Consider the following 16,056-nt stretch of genomic DNA (forward strand, 5'->3'; position numbering starts at 1 on the left):
TTTTATGGTCCTGTGAAAGGAAGGTAGATTTATCCTGACCCAATAATCAATAATCACCGTAAAGATCATCCAAACAGCAACAACAATGACAACTGTGACAAAGGCGGTTGTGTCCCACTTCAGCTATCTACAAAGGGGGATGGTGGGTGGAGCAGCAGTGAAGAAATTCAAACCTCTACCATTATGAGAAAGTACAGCTCAAACTGTACTATGTTCTTCAGTCTAACTGCTGCAGTAGCCTATGGGTAGATTCCCAAACCTTTCCCTACCTGGGGCGAGGAACAATAAGGATGTAGGAGCCCCTGGAGAGTTAGTCTTTGCAAAGCCCGTTCTGAACCTAGAGAAGGAATCCAGGTTGTAATGCCTTATGAAGGTACAAACAGAGATCAAGTTGCTGCCTCTAGAATACTGCATAGAATTAAGTGATGTTCTTTAATGGGTGGAAATTTTTTACTATGCAAGTTCAAGCACAGATGGATTTGTTTTATTCTGGAGAAGTCAGTTACCAGGACAAAAGCACTAAATGGTTTTCTATCAATAAAACGAATGTTCAGGTTTTTTTTCAGCTCCTGTTTTTTTTTCTTTGTTTTTTTTTTTTTTTTGTTTCACTAAACTTATAAACGCTTGTATTACTTTTTGTTTACCCACATATCCTTTGCTGCCATAAAAGAATCATTTTTAATCCGTATACCTAAATATTTCATCTTCTCATGTTCACATAAATATATATAAACATAAACTAAACTCATGTGCAGCTACACAGTTTACCGTTATAGCCTTTGTTTTTATCTTCATTTATTTTACATCCTGAAAATACTTTAAACTATTTCAAAATTTTCCACAACACTGAAATGTATTTTTCTTGATTTATCAAATACAACATAATATCAATTGCAAACAATGCCAACTTTTCTTAATTACCATACCTATATTTGTGAGGTTCTTATTATCTTTGCCAATAGCTCCAAGTACAAAACAAAGGGGGAAAGAGGACAACCTTGCCTGGCCCCTCTGTTATCTTGTTGGAGAGGAACCCTCCAACATTAATTCTTGTCTCTAACACTTCATATACCCCTCCTAATAAAACCTATTGTTCTTTCAGGAAACTCAAACGCTATCATTGCCCCACTCATAAAATCCTGGGTCTATATCACATCATCAAACTTATATCGAATACGTCTTTGTCTAACTTACTTTGTCAAAATCCCTTTTTGTCAAACAATCATTTTAGCGAATATTTTCCTGGGGGAAAAAACTCAGTAGGCCACGACTGGGAATCTGCCCTTTTCCCCACTGTAGTGTAATCTCCAAGTTGGTATATTTATTTAGGGGAGTGTGGGGGGCACAACCACTTACCTGAGTGGGTTTTAAACTTTGTGTTTTTTTGTGACGATCAGTAGTTGGACTACTGGTTCTTTTCCCTGGGAAAATATTCGCTAAAGTGATCACTTGACAAAAGGGTTTCAACAAAGTAAGTTCGACAAAGAGGTATTCGATAAATAGTAAGTTTGACAATGTGATATAGACCCAAAATCCCAGCTGAATCTATCAAATGTTACCTTTGTGTCAAGACCCACTGACAACAGCAGCATTTTCTTATACTCTGCTTTCCTATGGGTCATTATTGTTCTACTGTTTGCCTTCCTTCCACAAAATCACACTGATCCATATCTAGCAATTTTGACATTGACATCACCTTTGCCATTCTCTTATCTAGTATACACATAAACATCTTATAATCATGGTTTAAAATTTAAATTGATCTTTATGAAGCTAAGTATGAAGGGTCTTTACATACTTTAGGTAATAGAGTTACCACAGCTTTCTTCCAAGATGCTGGTACTGTACTTTAATTTTGAAATATTCTTAACTAAAACCTTCCAGATCTCTATCATTGTTCCTGGAGACTTTTCTATTGATTGATTATACATCACCTTTTTATCTCTACCCTTCCTATCATAGCTATTAATTCCTGATCATCATCTTCCTCTAACATTGGCAAAGTTAATTCTTCCATAAATTTTTCCATTTCTGCCTTTTCTTGGTTTCCCCTTTCCTCTGCTTTATACAAATTTGCATATAATTTCTCAGCTATCTCTAATACCTCTACAGTACCCCTTGTTAGTTTTTTTGTCATAGTCTCCCTACTATGGCAACAGCCCTGTCTACTTTCTGCCAACTAAGTCATTGTACTGAGTTTTTGTGATATACAGTTGTTACCAAAAATACTTGCATAATGGTAACATTTCTAAACTCAAGCATATTACCCAAATACTTGCTTATTTAGAGAGACAGTAATAATATTTACATATTACTTCAATTGTCTTGTCCGGTGGTGGTGCTGTGGTAGCGTTGTCACCTCACAGACGTTGCCCGTTCGATTCTCAGTTAGAGCGTCTTCTGTGTGGTGACATGCGTGAATGGGCGTTCCTTCGTTGAAGGTTGAGCATTAGGCCCGGCAAGCCAGCAAGTAAAAATCTACTGCCAATCATTAGCGGACCGGAGTTCCGCTGTGGCGACCCCTAACAGGGAAAAGCCGAAAGACACAACAACGACTTCAATTGTCTTGTCCATAAGAAGTACCATGGAGTGTGAATGCATACATTCTCAAAGTTCTTAGACCCATCCAGCTGAATTAATGGCTATCATAAATTCCATCTTCTAGTTAACACGGAACTTAACAAGCCCCCCCCCCCCCCCAAAAAAAGACTTTTCCAAAAGAAGACTTGGTCAACATTTCCAACATAAACTCAGATTCCAGGAAGGTTGAGGAAGACAAAGATCAGGTAGGTAAAAAGAAGCACTTCAAAAGAAAGTACAGTTGTGTACACTTACCATAAATGTAGATGTTAGAGTGTATTCATTGTTGCAGTCATTACATTTCGGTAATCTGCTGGCAGGTTGCCCTCAGTCGGCCTGATTAACAAAGTCTTGGGTCCTGCATTAGTTGCTGTCCCTTCTTCCATGACGTCAGGTTGTCAGGGGTATAAAACATGCAGCCGATGCCATTACATCAGTTTTTCTTGCCCCATATGTCAGGTGCCCCCCAAATGGGGAGCAAAATATATATATATATATATATATATATATATATATATATATATATATATATATATGTATATACGTGTGTGTGTGTGTATATAATAAAAAAAAAAAAAACACAAAACGTACAACTCCAAACAAAAGCAAATACACCAAAAAGGTATCAGAAATGAGAGGTATAGTTAGGGAAAAACAGGGGGCTGGAGGGAGGGTAACCAGGACTGCAACAGTGAATACACTCGAACATCTACATTTATGGTAAGTGTACACAACTGTACTATGTTCTTCGTGTTTCACTGTTGCAGTCATTACATTTGGGTAGAATTCCAAAGCTATGGGTGGGAGGATGGATTTATACAGCATTAGGAGCAGCTATAAGGCCCTGCAGGACAGCAGTGGCAAAGCCTGCTCTGGATTTAGAGAAGAGAGGTAAAGGGTAACGTTTGGTGAACGTATGAACTGAGCTTCAGGTAGCAGCTTCTAGAATGTCTCTGGTAGGAACCCCTCTGAGAAAGGCTGCAGAAGTAGATGCAGCCCTGGTGGAATGAGATCTGATCCCCTTGGGGACAGGTTTACCATGGTGCATATAGCAGAAACGAATACAATGGCTTATCCATTTGGAAATAGTCTGCTTTGAAATAGCCTTTCCCTCTGCCCCTGCAGCAAATGCCACCAATAGTTGTTCAGATTTTCTTAGAGATTTTCTCCTGTTTAAGTAGAATCTTAGTTGCCTGTATACATCCAATGAATGTAGAATCCGCTCACCCTTGTTCTGTAGATTTGGGAAGAAATTTGGCAGATGAATGGTCTGATTAAGGGCCACACTAGATACCACCTTAGGCATAAAGGATGGATTGGTCCTGAGAACCACCCTGTCCGGGTAAAAAATAATGAAAGGCTGTACTGCCATGAGAGCCTATAGTTCTGAAATCCTTCTAACTGAAGTGACTGCTAAAAGAAAAGCTGTTTTCCAAGAGAGAAATTTTAGGTCAGCAGTAGCAGCTGGCTCAAAAGGAGGTAGAGTGAGTTTTTCCAAAACAAAATTGAGGTCCCATGCTGGAGTTGGTGCTCTCCTGGGAGGTCTTAAATTTTTGGCCCCTCTGAGATACTGCTTTAGCAGAGGATGAGAAAAGAGGGGAGGTTCTATGTTGTAATGAGCTGAAATGGCAGACGCATGGATTTTTATGGAAGAAAAAGATAGGCCCTTGTGAAGCATCTCAGTTAAGTATTGCAAAATCTGAGGACTATCGGGCATTGCTGTGCTTATTCCTTGTGCTTGGTTCCAGGCACAGAATCTTTTCCATTTGTCAGCATAAGATTTTCTAGTACTAGGCCTTCTAGCCTCCAAAATGACATCCATCACAGTTTTACTGAGATGTGCAATGGGTGAAATTAGTTGAGTAGCCACGCTGCAAGATTCAAAGTTTGGAGCTGAGTGTGCAGAATTTGACAGTTCTGCTGAGACAGTAGATAAGGTGTCTGAGGCAGGTACCACGGAGGAAGGTGCGGCACATTGCGCAGGAGCGGGTACCAGTGTTGGTGAGGCCAGTCTGGAGCAATCAGAATCATTTTTGGTTTTTCCTGTCTGACTTTTAGTAAGACCTTGGAGAGCAGAGGCAGAGGGGGAAAGGCATAGACTGATAGGTTTTTCCAGCTGAATGATAGAGCATCCACTTTCCAAGCTTTTTTGTGATGAATTCTTGTGCAGAATTTGTCCAACTGATAGTTTTTGGATGAGGCAAAAAGATCTATGTCTGGGCTCCCCCATTTGCGTGTCAACATGTTGAAGGTTTGTGGTTCCAGTTTCCATTTGTGTGGGTCCATAAGATTTCTGCTTAGTTCGTCTGCCAAAGTATTTTGCTTTCCTGGCAGGAATTGAGCTTGTAGATGTATTTGATAAGTCAAGGCCATGTTCCACAATGCCATGGCTAGTCTGCAAAGGGGGTAGGAATGTGTACCCCCCTGCTTGTTTATGTACCACATGACTGTGGTGTTGTCTGTCTTTATCAGTAGTTGTCCTGGATGAAGGTAGTCCTTGAAGGCTGTCAGAGCATTCTGTACAGCTAGCATCTCTTTCTGATTGATATGTAGGTGCATTTGATTTGGGCTCCATTTGCCCTGAATGCATCTCCATGCCAGATGCGCCCCCCCAAGCATAGTCTGATGCGTCTATAGTCAGGGTTTGGGAGGTAGGGGGTGGAATGAATGACAGTCCCTTGTTTTGGTGGCAGGCCTCTGCCCACCATAGGAACTCTAGTTGCAGGCATGGAATGATAGGAATCATTATTTCCAGGCTGTGACAATGTTGACTCCATAAGCTTTTTAGGTACCATTGAAGTTTCCTCATATGCAGTCTTCCATATGGAATTAGAAGAATGCAGGAGGCCATGAACCCAAAGGCCTGCAGAATTTGTCGTGCAGATAGCTGGGTTTTTGTGGCCGCCTGTTTGAAGTAAGTCATCAATTGAAGGTAAGTCATCTGGGCAGTTGTATTCAAGCTTGCACCCAGGAATGTAATTTTTTGAGAGGGTACCAGTTGTGATTTCTTTTCATTTATGGTGTACCCTAGACAAGTTAGGAACCTTTTTACAGATGCCAGATGTTTTAGAAGAGTGTCCTTGTTTTCTGCCTGAATTAGACAATCGTCCAGGTATGGATAAATTTGAATATTTCTTTGCCTGCAAAATGCGATTACTGGTGCCAGGCACTTTGTGAAGACCCTGGGTGCAGTAGATAAGCCAAAGGGCAGTGCAGAGAACTGGTAATGCAAGTAGCCTGCTTTAAAGTGGAGATATCGTCTGCAAGATTCCCTGATTGGGATATGCAGGTAAGCCTCTGTTAAGTCTAGAGTTACCAACCAGGCATCCTTGCCTAGCATAGGTAGTAACTGTTGAAGAGTCAGCATCTTGAATTTTGGAATGTCCAGAAATGTATTTAGAATGGATAAGTCCGGAATTGGACGCCATGATTTGTCTTTTCTGGGTACCAAGAAAAGTCTTGAATAAAAACCTTGTCCCTTTTCCTTTTCTGGTACTGGTTGAATAGCCCCCATAATCATGAGGGACATAACTTGTTTCTGGGCCTCTGCCCACTGATTTGGAGACAGATCTGGCCATCCGTTTGGGATTGGCAACGTGTGGAAATGAAATCTGTATCCCTGGGATACTATATTTAAAACCCATTTGTCCTGGGTAATTAGTTGTCAGTTTTGTGCAAGAAGTGCCAGTTTTCCCCCAAAGGGGCGGCCAAAAGATAAGTGCTTGGTGATTGCAGTGGAAAATCATTGAGACTGTTTACCATAGGAAGGTGCCTTGTTGCTTCCAGATTTGGAGGTGGAGGCACCCCATTGCTTTGTTCTAAAAGTTCCTTGCGACTGAAACCTGGAGCCTTTGGAATGTCTGGATTTGACCTGAGCAGCTCTAGTGGGTACTGAAAAGGACCATTTCTTAGTAGGCCAGTGCCTACTAAACCTGGGTGGCTGCACTTGTAAGAAATATTTTACAGTTTGCAAAGATTTAGCTTTATCTTTCATCTTTTTCAAAACTTCTTCAGACGTATTACCAAATAGACTGCCCTGTTGTAAAGGAGCATCCAACAATTTTGCTTTAACATGGTCAAGCAGACTTTTCTCCTTGAACCAAGCATGCCTTCTTATCACAGATCCAGTTACAGCAGCCTTGCAAGAGGCCTCCAAGGAATCAAAATCACATTGCAAAGTACGTTTTCCAACTTGTTCAGCCGAATGTAATAAATCCTGCAACTCTTTATTTTCCACACAGTCAGAAATCAACATAATTTTCTGTTTAAGTAAACCCATGACATGCTATTGATATTTAAGCATATGAAATTGACAGTTTAAAGCCTTGATTGTCAAGGCTGCAGATGTGTAAACCTTTTTACCCCATCTATCCAGCGCCCTGGAATCTCTATCAGAAGGGGTAGGATTTTTAGCAGTAGAGGCCTTAACGCCCTTGGGACCCTGAGAAATGGTTTCAGGGTCAGCAGTAGGGTTTTTGAAAAGGAATTTGTAGGAGTCAGGAACCCTGTAGTATCTGTCTGGCTTACTAGGAGCCGGAGGCAGGGAATCAGGAGTCATACTGGATTCTGAGAAAACATCATCAACAATGTCTAGAACAGAAGGTATAGCCAAAGGCCTATGCTGAGGAAGAAGAAGAAAATCCCTAAGTCTCTTTTTATATTCAGAGAAATCCTGACTCTCCCAATGAAAGTGTTCCCTTAAGGTATGCAAAGTTTCTCCAAAAGAGAAATCCTCAGGGGGAGAAGCAGAAGGGATAGAGTCTTCTGCATCAGAGTCCTCATAAGTGGGTATAGATAATTCCTGATCAGAAGAGGAATCAGAAGAAACAGAAACTTGATCTGAAGATTCATAATCAGTGCCTTGCCTAGGCCTCTTAGCAGGAGGTGGATGGGTGTCCTTGATCAAGGTAATTAAATCTTCAGACATTTTGATCATTTGTTTTTTTAGGCATTGGGGCCTGTACACGTGGCCCAAGTGTTGGTTTTTTAGACATAGAAGTAGTTTTTGGCCCTAGTTTTGAAGATGGCTTTGGTTTAATACACAAATCTTTAGGCCTGAAAACACCCTCAAAAGCCGGTGCCTGCTCAACGGCTCCGGACCCATTTAAGGTAGAGACATCCACGGGTTCAATACTTAAAGTATCTCGCGACATACTGGACTCCGAATGGTTCTCAGTAGAGGCCTGTGAATCAAAAGTAGTGGGTATCAGGGGCTATGAAAGCGCCTTACTGAGTACCGGCGACTGGCTTAGAAGAAGCTTCGTCATCGGTTTTGGACCACGATGGTCTGTCTCTGTCTTTTTCTTTGCGTTTTTTAGGTATTCCGGTAGTTGGATTGCTAACCGACGACATTTCTGGATAGTTACATCTTGAGCCAAAATATTTAGAATCAAAAATATACAGACGTTTAATCGTGCGTTGATTAAATTTAGCACAAAACTGACAGCAAGGCACGTTGTGGTTAGGGCCTAGGTAAGGAATACAGTACAAATGAAAATCCTTATGAGGTATTTGCTTCCCACAAGCAATATAATTATTAACTTTTACTGACATTGGTAAGGAGCAAGAAAAAGCTTCTCCAACGGTGTACTTAGCTTTTAGTTGAAGACTTTGGTTCTGAAACTCGAAAACGAAAATTTCAGGAGTCGGCCGACCGGCACTTGCAAACTGCTTCTGCTTCGGGGCACCGCACGGCAAGAAAGACTGATGTAATGGCATCGGCTGCATGTTTTATACCCCTGACGACCTAACATCATGGAAGAAGGGACAGCAACCAACGCAGGACCCAAGACTTTGTTAATCAGGCTGACTGAGGGCAACCTGCCAACAGATTACCCAAATGTAATGACTACAACAGTGAAACACAAAGAACATCTGGTAGATCCCCTTGCCAACATGCTAAAAGTAATATGAAAACCTCTTCAATTCAGACAAAAATAAAACATCTTAGTGGTCAGCTTCTTACCTTTCTGCAAGATAAATACCATCTCCGAAAAGAATCAAGTTCTACTAGGAATTAAAACGTCAGAATTCATGATGTTAAATACAGACTGTGCAATAAAGGAGATGTAATCCTAAAAAAGGACATGTAATCCTGCCCTCCTGCTAACCAGAACATTCTCCCGGAGAGGACGTTGGCACAATCTTCTTCGTGGTTCTAGTGAAAGGGAGAATCAGTTCTGTTTTGGCTTGTATGGTGCTACCAGGGCCATCTTTTCCCATTTCTTAACTCCTTGTAAAATACTTTTAGAATGAGATAAATTGGAGGAAATACATATTACAGATTTTCCACCCAATGTCTTTTGTGATGGTATTCTGCAGCCTTGTCCAAAATTCTGTCAAAGTACATACTTCATTGGTGAAGAGACAGCCTCTTCTTCGGAGTTCCTCACTACCATATTTAGCTGCCACTTGCAGTCCTATGGACTTGTGCAACCTCTATGCAAAGAAATTCTATTCTTCAAAAAGGATGAACTACCACAAGTGAAATGTTGGTGTAGAACAGCAACATCCTACAGCTCCACAGCCAGACTGCACAACTGATATAGCTGGGTGCCAATATGCTTATGAGCCAAATGACTATAGTACTGTCCAAGACTACCTAGAGAGGTTAAGAGGCACTTATGTCCTATGTCCAATGTCCACTGTATCAGTTATCAAGCATTGGAATAGGGAGGAAAGAAGATTGGCAAGCAGACCCTCTTCTGCAGTGTAGTGAGCCACCAGTGAAACTCCCTAATCAGGAATGGAATCAAAGAAGGCATCCTGTCCAGGGAGTCCTGACAGAAGTTCTACAAATTCTGGAGGTAAGGCTGGATCTTCCTCCAAAACAACCTTGTATTTTGAACCATCAAGACAGTGACTAATATTTAACCCACAATAATGAAAAAGAAGCCAAGTATCATACACCTGTGAGAGAAGGCTCACCAAAATAATGTCTTCTGAGCTCTATCCACACAGAACATGACAATCCTTAGAAAGTTCTTCTTTGTTGCAGTTAGCAAAGATCTGACTTCATTCTGAATATGAAAACCACAGAATTCAGAAAAGGAATTGCAACATAAAATGCTGCAGAATATGATTCTCTGTTGGAGCTTGTAGAAAGCAGTTATCCAGATATGGAAAAAAAATTGAAAATCACTTAGCCCGAGCACTGCAATAACTGGGATTTGACACCTGGGAAACATCCTGAAGGCAGTTGCTAGGTCAAAGAGATGGACTACAAACTGGAAAATATGAAATCTTATATGGAAACTGAAGAATCCCCGTAAGGCTTAAAATCTGAGATCTGCTTAAAATCTGGGATGTGTTAACATGCATTTTTCTGATTCATCATCCATGCCCCTATGTTAACAAGGGAGCTAAGTTTTGAAGTATTATCCTGAATTTTCTAACCCTGATAATCTGGTTCAGGTGTCTTATACCTGTCTCCACTAACCACCTTTGCAGGGGACAAGAAAGAACTTCGAACAGCCACCAGTTCCTTGAAGGGAGAAAGGGCCCTGTCCATGACATTTGTCTATAACACTTACTTCACAAGGGACTACACGCTAGAAAAGGGGAGAGGGTCCTAATTGTTTTTGGATTAAGCTAACAATATGAATTTGGAATGACATTCTACTTTTTTATTTTTATTCAGTTTTCTTAACACTACATTTTTTTAATCCGAGTTAGGACAGTGGGAGAAGAGACATTACTGAACTCTCTACCATAATGAGAGAACCAAAGGAGTCATCTACTAACAGGACTGAAGTGACAAGGAGGGACCAGATCTAGAAAAATTCTGTCCCTTCCCTGTACTTGTATGTCTGACTGTACAACAGTCCCTCTACTGACAGAGTCCCAGAAATATTTCTAACAGAAGCTTGGCCTTTTCCTTAAAATGTGTTTGAAAAAATGTTTTTTCACCAGTTCATGGCTATTGAAAACCAATTTCCTGAAGGTGGCAGCTGTTCCCACAGGTCCCAGTAAATTCATGACATTTCAGGCAGTAAACCTAGAGACAGTCTATCCAACTTACACATGCTGACTGAAGTAGTTGTGAAAAGACGTAATCAGACCATACTAACTGTGGATAAATCCTGATGTACCCACACACACTTGTGGATTATTGCTTAAATTCACCTCCATCAAAAATCTGACTGAGAGTGCTTTTCCACTGGACATATAACATAACTCCCCTCTCACCTGTATCACTTCTGTTTTATCCTCTGTTCTCGTCTACTGCTTCCCTCTCATATTTACTACTAAAATGAATTAATATTTGTTTTTTTTTACTCTGTTAATCCCATAGACAGTTGAAATATTATTACTATGTACCTTCTGTGATTGCTCTGTTTGTGAATTTATTTATTTTTTTCTTCACCTGGGCTGTGCCTGCAAAGGGTCTACCCCAGTTGTTATTTGCCTTTTCGGCTTTTCCCCGGTTAGGGGGTCGCCACAGCGGAACTCCGGTCCACTAATGATTGGCAGTAGATTTTTATGGTGCCGAGTAGCCAGCCCGACACCCAACCTTCAGCGAAGGCACACCCATCCACGCATGTCTTTCGGAGGTCACTCGACCGCAGGGAGGACATGCAGACTCCACACAGAAGGCATTCCAGCTGAGAACCAAACGGGAGAGCCTCTTGCTGTGAGGCAACAAAGCTACCGCTGTACCACCGCGGCTTCAAAGGGTCTACCCCGGTAAACAATCTAAATAAATAAATACACGACTATATGTAAAGAAGCAGTGGAGATGGAAGCTTGAGGTTAGTAAGAGGTAGTACAGAAAAAAAGCCAAAGAACTCCACAAAATGTGAAGGTTTTCCAAACTCCTAATCTATTCAGAGATTTCCTTTTTGTGCAAAACTCTCACAAAGAATGCCACCTAATTCTTTACTATGATGTAAACAATGGCACATTAGACAATGTGTTCAGTATACAAGCACTTATTTCACACTGGCCATCGAGTAGATTATTACAGTTTTCGATTGTGCTTACAGTTGTTGGTTTTGACAGTTGTAAACCACAGATAAAATGGTACTTAATAAAACTGCTAATCCACTGCACCATTTAGTATCCCAAAGAAAAATCATGAAAACTTTTTAAGGTCACTCATACATTTAACTTGGAGTGTAGCACCATTCTAAAAATAAAAGTTAGACTGTAAATATTTACAAGCATCAGTAAAAAATGATGCAGCTGCAATGTATGGTTAAGCACAGCTATTTAACCAGCTCTAGGACATTCAATATAAGATGAAAAGACAGCAGTACTAGTTGGATTCAAAGCACGATCTATAGAGATTCAATGCTCTCCATTCCACGTTTTAAGTTAAAACTGACAGTAAGCTCAAGATCTACTTAACATTGCTTTAATGAGCGAACTCTGCACAAGAGCAGCAGGAAAGCTTAAGTCTTCCTTCTCTCAAATGGATACTAAACTAAAAGAGAGGATGACTGCGTCTTCTGTCGCTTGTGTTTTCAAGAACTACGTTCAGTGGTGGGTATATTACTTGCTTTACTAACCCAAACATTTCATAATGTACTTCCTCTAAGTATTTTTTTCTCAACAGTCACTAGAGTTTTTTTTTCACCTTTTGTTAACCGGAAAAACAAAAAAAAAACACCTTGTAAGCCAAAGAACTTCAAGTACAAATAAAAATCCAAGAAGAAAAAAAAAACAGAAGTCCAATGCTCAGTAGCTTTAATTCAACAACACAAAGCTTTCAAGTACAACTCTTTGCCAGAACGAACACTGAACATCAAAAACTTTATAATGCAACCTGCAGTTCCACCTCTCTGCCACAACTTTCAATCATATCCTTCAAGTTCTCACAATGAATGCTGAGCTTAGTTGCAGCCTAACAGCCTTTTAGTTTAATTAATTTTACTTACACAAGCACCTACCTGCATGTCTTTAAACTCACTCAACTACATGTCTTCCCTGCAGTAGAGTGAGTTTTAAAGACATGCAGGTAGGTGCATGTGTGTGTGTGTGTGTGTGTGCCTTCTGTGAAGGTTGGGCGCTGGACTAGCAACTCAATACCGTAAAAACTCCACTGCGGCGACCCCTAACCGGGAAAACCCGAAAGACATTGCTAGTTTAATTAAATCACAGTAAAATACTGTAACAGTTTGTACTGGCCCAAAAGTATTCCAAACCACAGAAATACCTGTTTAAATGAACTGCTTAAAGTTGCAAACAGCTCATTAGAAGCATTAGTATTTTTCTCAAACTTTATACATGAATAGCATGAGCACATGATACTTACCTTGATGCTTCTGAGTGCCTCTGTAAATGCCTCTAAACATTGGATCAGTTAAGTTAATGCCAATATCTGTAAGAAATAAAAACAAAGTCATCTGCAGGAATAGCTGAAAGAAACTGAACTTCAAATAGTGAGGTCTATAGTTAGTACTCAGGCCCCTGCCTTTGTGAGCCATTGTAAGCCTAGCCAATTATCCCTTGCGAGACTCAAACCCTGCACCTTGTGTTTGTAAGGCAAACACCTTAACCATTAGGCCACCCTCCCAACTCAGGTAATTTTGTGCACTATATTCAGGTATATATTTACAAATAACATGATTTGAAAAATTATCACCAGGCATGATATCAGACCCACAAATACGTATAAAAATGTCTTCAGTATTTCCTGAGAAAGTATTCTAATCTAATAGCAGTAGCTGAATCTTGCTGGGGGATATTCAAGCAAATGATAAAGCTGCAATGACATTGGATTCACAGTTTTATAATGTGTTCAAAACAGACATTTTGCTATAATCAAAATGCAAGGTCAGAAAGGAACCTACCAAGTCAAAGTGATAGATTCTAATTCAGAAAGTACAACTGTATGAGCAAACTCACCATGTTAGCAGATGTTAGAATAGCATCACTGTTGCAGCAGTATTTGTGACATATGGGAACAACTGCAGCGATCATTCACATTTGTTGTTGTTGTATCTTTCGGCTTATCCCAGTTAGGGGTCGCCACAGCGGAACTCCGGTCCGCTAATGTTTGGTAGTGGATTTTTACATGCCGAGTTACCAGCCCTGACACACAACCTTCAACAAAGGCACGCCCATTCAAGCATGCCTCCACTACAGGCCATATTTACAGAGCAGCGTAGGCTGGGCTCTCCCCAGCATACAGATGTGAGACTGCATCCCAAACTTAAAAACATCAATCTGTGCCACCTTATTTATTTTTTTTTGCTACTGTAGGAAGGGGATATGCTCAGTGAAGGTAAGAGCTCTCATTCATCATTGTTTTTTATTTTGTATATATCACAGAAAAAAACTGAGACAAGAGGCCCACACTTTATGCAAATCTCAAATCCAAGTTGCCAAGACATACCTTTCAACCTCTTAGCCCAAGAAATCTGGACAAAGCCTGACCTAAGGGGGGGACAAAGGCCCAAAAAATAGGGACAGATTCTAAATATTGCTCTTATAAATGTAGAAAGTGGCTAGAATAAAAGTGTTTGTGTTCATATCCTTTAGAAAATGCATTTTAAGTCTGAAACTCAAATGTATGCCATTATTTAGTAATTTAATTCCTCAGATCATACCAGCAATTTGCCAGAAAACCACAAATTTAATGAGAAACAAATCAAAATTTTGAGGCAAAAATCTGGATATTCTGCAAAAATCTGAACAGTTGAGAGGTATGTGTCCAGATCATGTTCCCCAGTAATCATCCACATGGGGCAACTTGGAAAAAAAAAAGCAGACCTTAAGGGTGGAAGGTGGGTGGAAGCAATTACTGCAAAGGGGAGCCTGTTCAAACAATGGAACATCTACTAATATGGTGGCTATATGTATACAAATTTCAAATGCTCTTCACATGGATCACTACTGCAGTAGTATTCATGAGGTATGAGAATATTATAACAGAATGTCTTAACTACAAACACAAGAAAACAAAAAGCAAGTGACCACTCTACAATAAGACTTTACTTTGAATTAGCATTTAAATATAAACATATCAGTGTCGCATGACAAAATCTAACCAACTTATATGCCCTTTTAAAAATATTTTTTTTTGTTAAAACAATAAGTCTTACCTACTACAACATCAGTTTAATTATTTCATTTTTGATTCACTTTTTACACTGACTGCATCACTTAAGTTCTGAGAATTTTGTAGCTTTTGAAAGTAGTTGCCAATGTAATTCTTACTTTCTAGGATTCTGTTATAATCACCATCCCTAAGAGATATTTGAAGACTGTCTAAAACAGTACACAAACATTTTACATATTTCAACATAAGACTAACGCTTTATTCAAATGTAGTGAATTTTAATAGCTCAATGACATTCACAAATTATTTCAGGCCGTTTTTTCCAACAAAAACTTTCACACCCAGAATACATTGCTAAAAACACCACATAAACATTCTTTTCAATTAATACTTGTCAACTCCAAAGGATCTTTCAAAAATGTTTCAACATGATAACTGGAGCTTCCGTAATACACCTGCAACAACTGTAAACTTGATATTTGAACAATATCTTTCCTCTAATTAGCTTGACATGTGGAACACTGTTCATCACCTTGTTCTAAAATTCCTTTTAAATCATGTATGTGTTTATTTATGCACCTAGGCTATTCACCAACTTTATAGAAGTCCTCATTTCCTTTTAAAACGTTCCTGTTAGTTTCCAGTTAGTTTTAAGTATACTTCTGATGGTAATAGAACCAGTATTATTTTAAGACTTTTTTTTTAATCATAAAACTTGTTAGAGCTCCCTTTCTATTAGCTGTAATTGCAGTCTTGAGATTAAACAGAGCTGAAATCTCCATATCTATTTTTATAAACAACATTTCTAACAACATAAACAATGTGTCATTATGAACTCTGATCAAAAACATAAATTTTAAACATTCTACTTCTTGCTTAAAAACAGCATCTTCTGAAGTTATAGTCGAAGCCCTAACCAAGCCTATTAACTATTTTCTTTATGACCTGCAGTTTATCGATTTCCTATGTATCTTATACTTTAGTATGCCTGTTTCTGTGCACACATACAACTCAACACTCAAATGAGAAATTGTTACTGCACTGTTTTGTAAACTTTAAGAAAGCTTTGAGGTTGTTTAACTCAAAAACAAAACTGTCAAATTGTTTTACACCCCCTTTCCACAAAAAGGTTGTCAATAAATCTATAATACAATATAACATTTATTAAAGCAGTAGACTTTTTCCCACTGGGCTAAATCCAAATTTGCAAATGTAGGTGCCAACATAGTTTCAATCATAATTAAGCAATAGCCTACAACGTGGTGTGGTGTATTGAAGATTCACCCACTGTTGGTGTGGCTTAAATCAAGAGGGCGAAGCCAGAGTGATTAAATAAAGCCAACCGCAGGTAAATTTCAATATACCACAACCACAAAGTCGGTTATTGCTATTACACAATGAAACAAATGAAAAAAAGTCCAAAAAGTCATCAAACAGTCACAAATAAACCAAGCAAAGGCAACTTGGAAGGC

At 39.5% G+C, this 16,056-nt stretch overlaps 1 protein-coding gene across 1 annotated transcript in view; it reads right to left on the minus strand.

Annotated features, from left to right (window-relative positions):
- Positions 1–16,056, minus strand: part of LOC122797637 (putative deoxyribonuclease TATDN1) — a 280,907-nt gene that overhangs the window by 164,062 nt on the left and 100,789 nt on the right. Inside the window, exon 2 of the mRNA XM_044066182.1 lies at positions 12,836–12,901. Coding sequence (XP_043922117.1) covers positions 12,836–12,901 — 66 coding nt within the window. The remainder of the gene's footprint in view (positions 1–12,835; positions 12,902–16,056) is intronic.

The sequence above is a fragment of the Protopterus annectens genome, chromosome 3.part1 (assembly GCF_019279795.1).
Source record: "Protopterus annectens isolate FY-2018-M chromosome 3.part1, PAN1.0, whole genome shotgun sequence".
Classification (NCBI taxonomy): Eukaryota; Metazoa; Chordata; order Ceratodontiformes; family Protopteridae; genus Protopterus; species Protopterus annectens.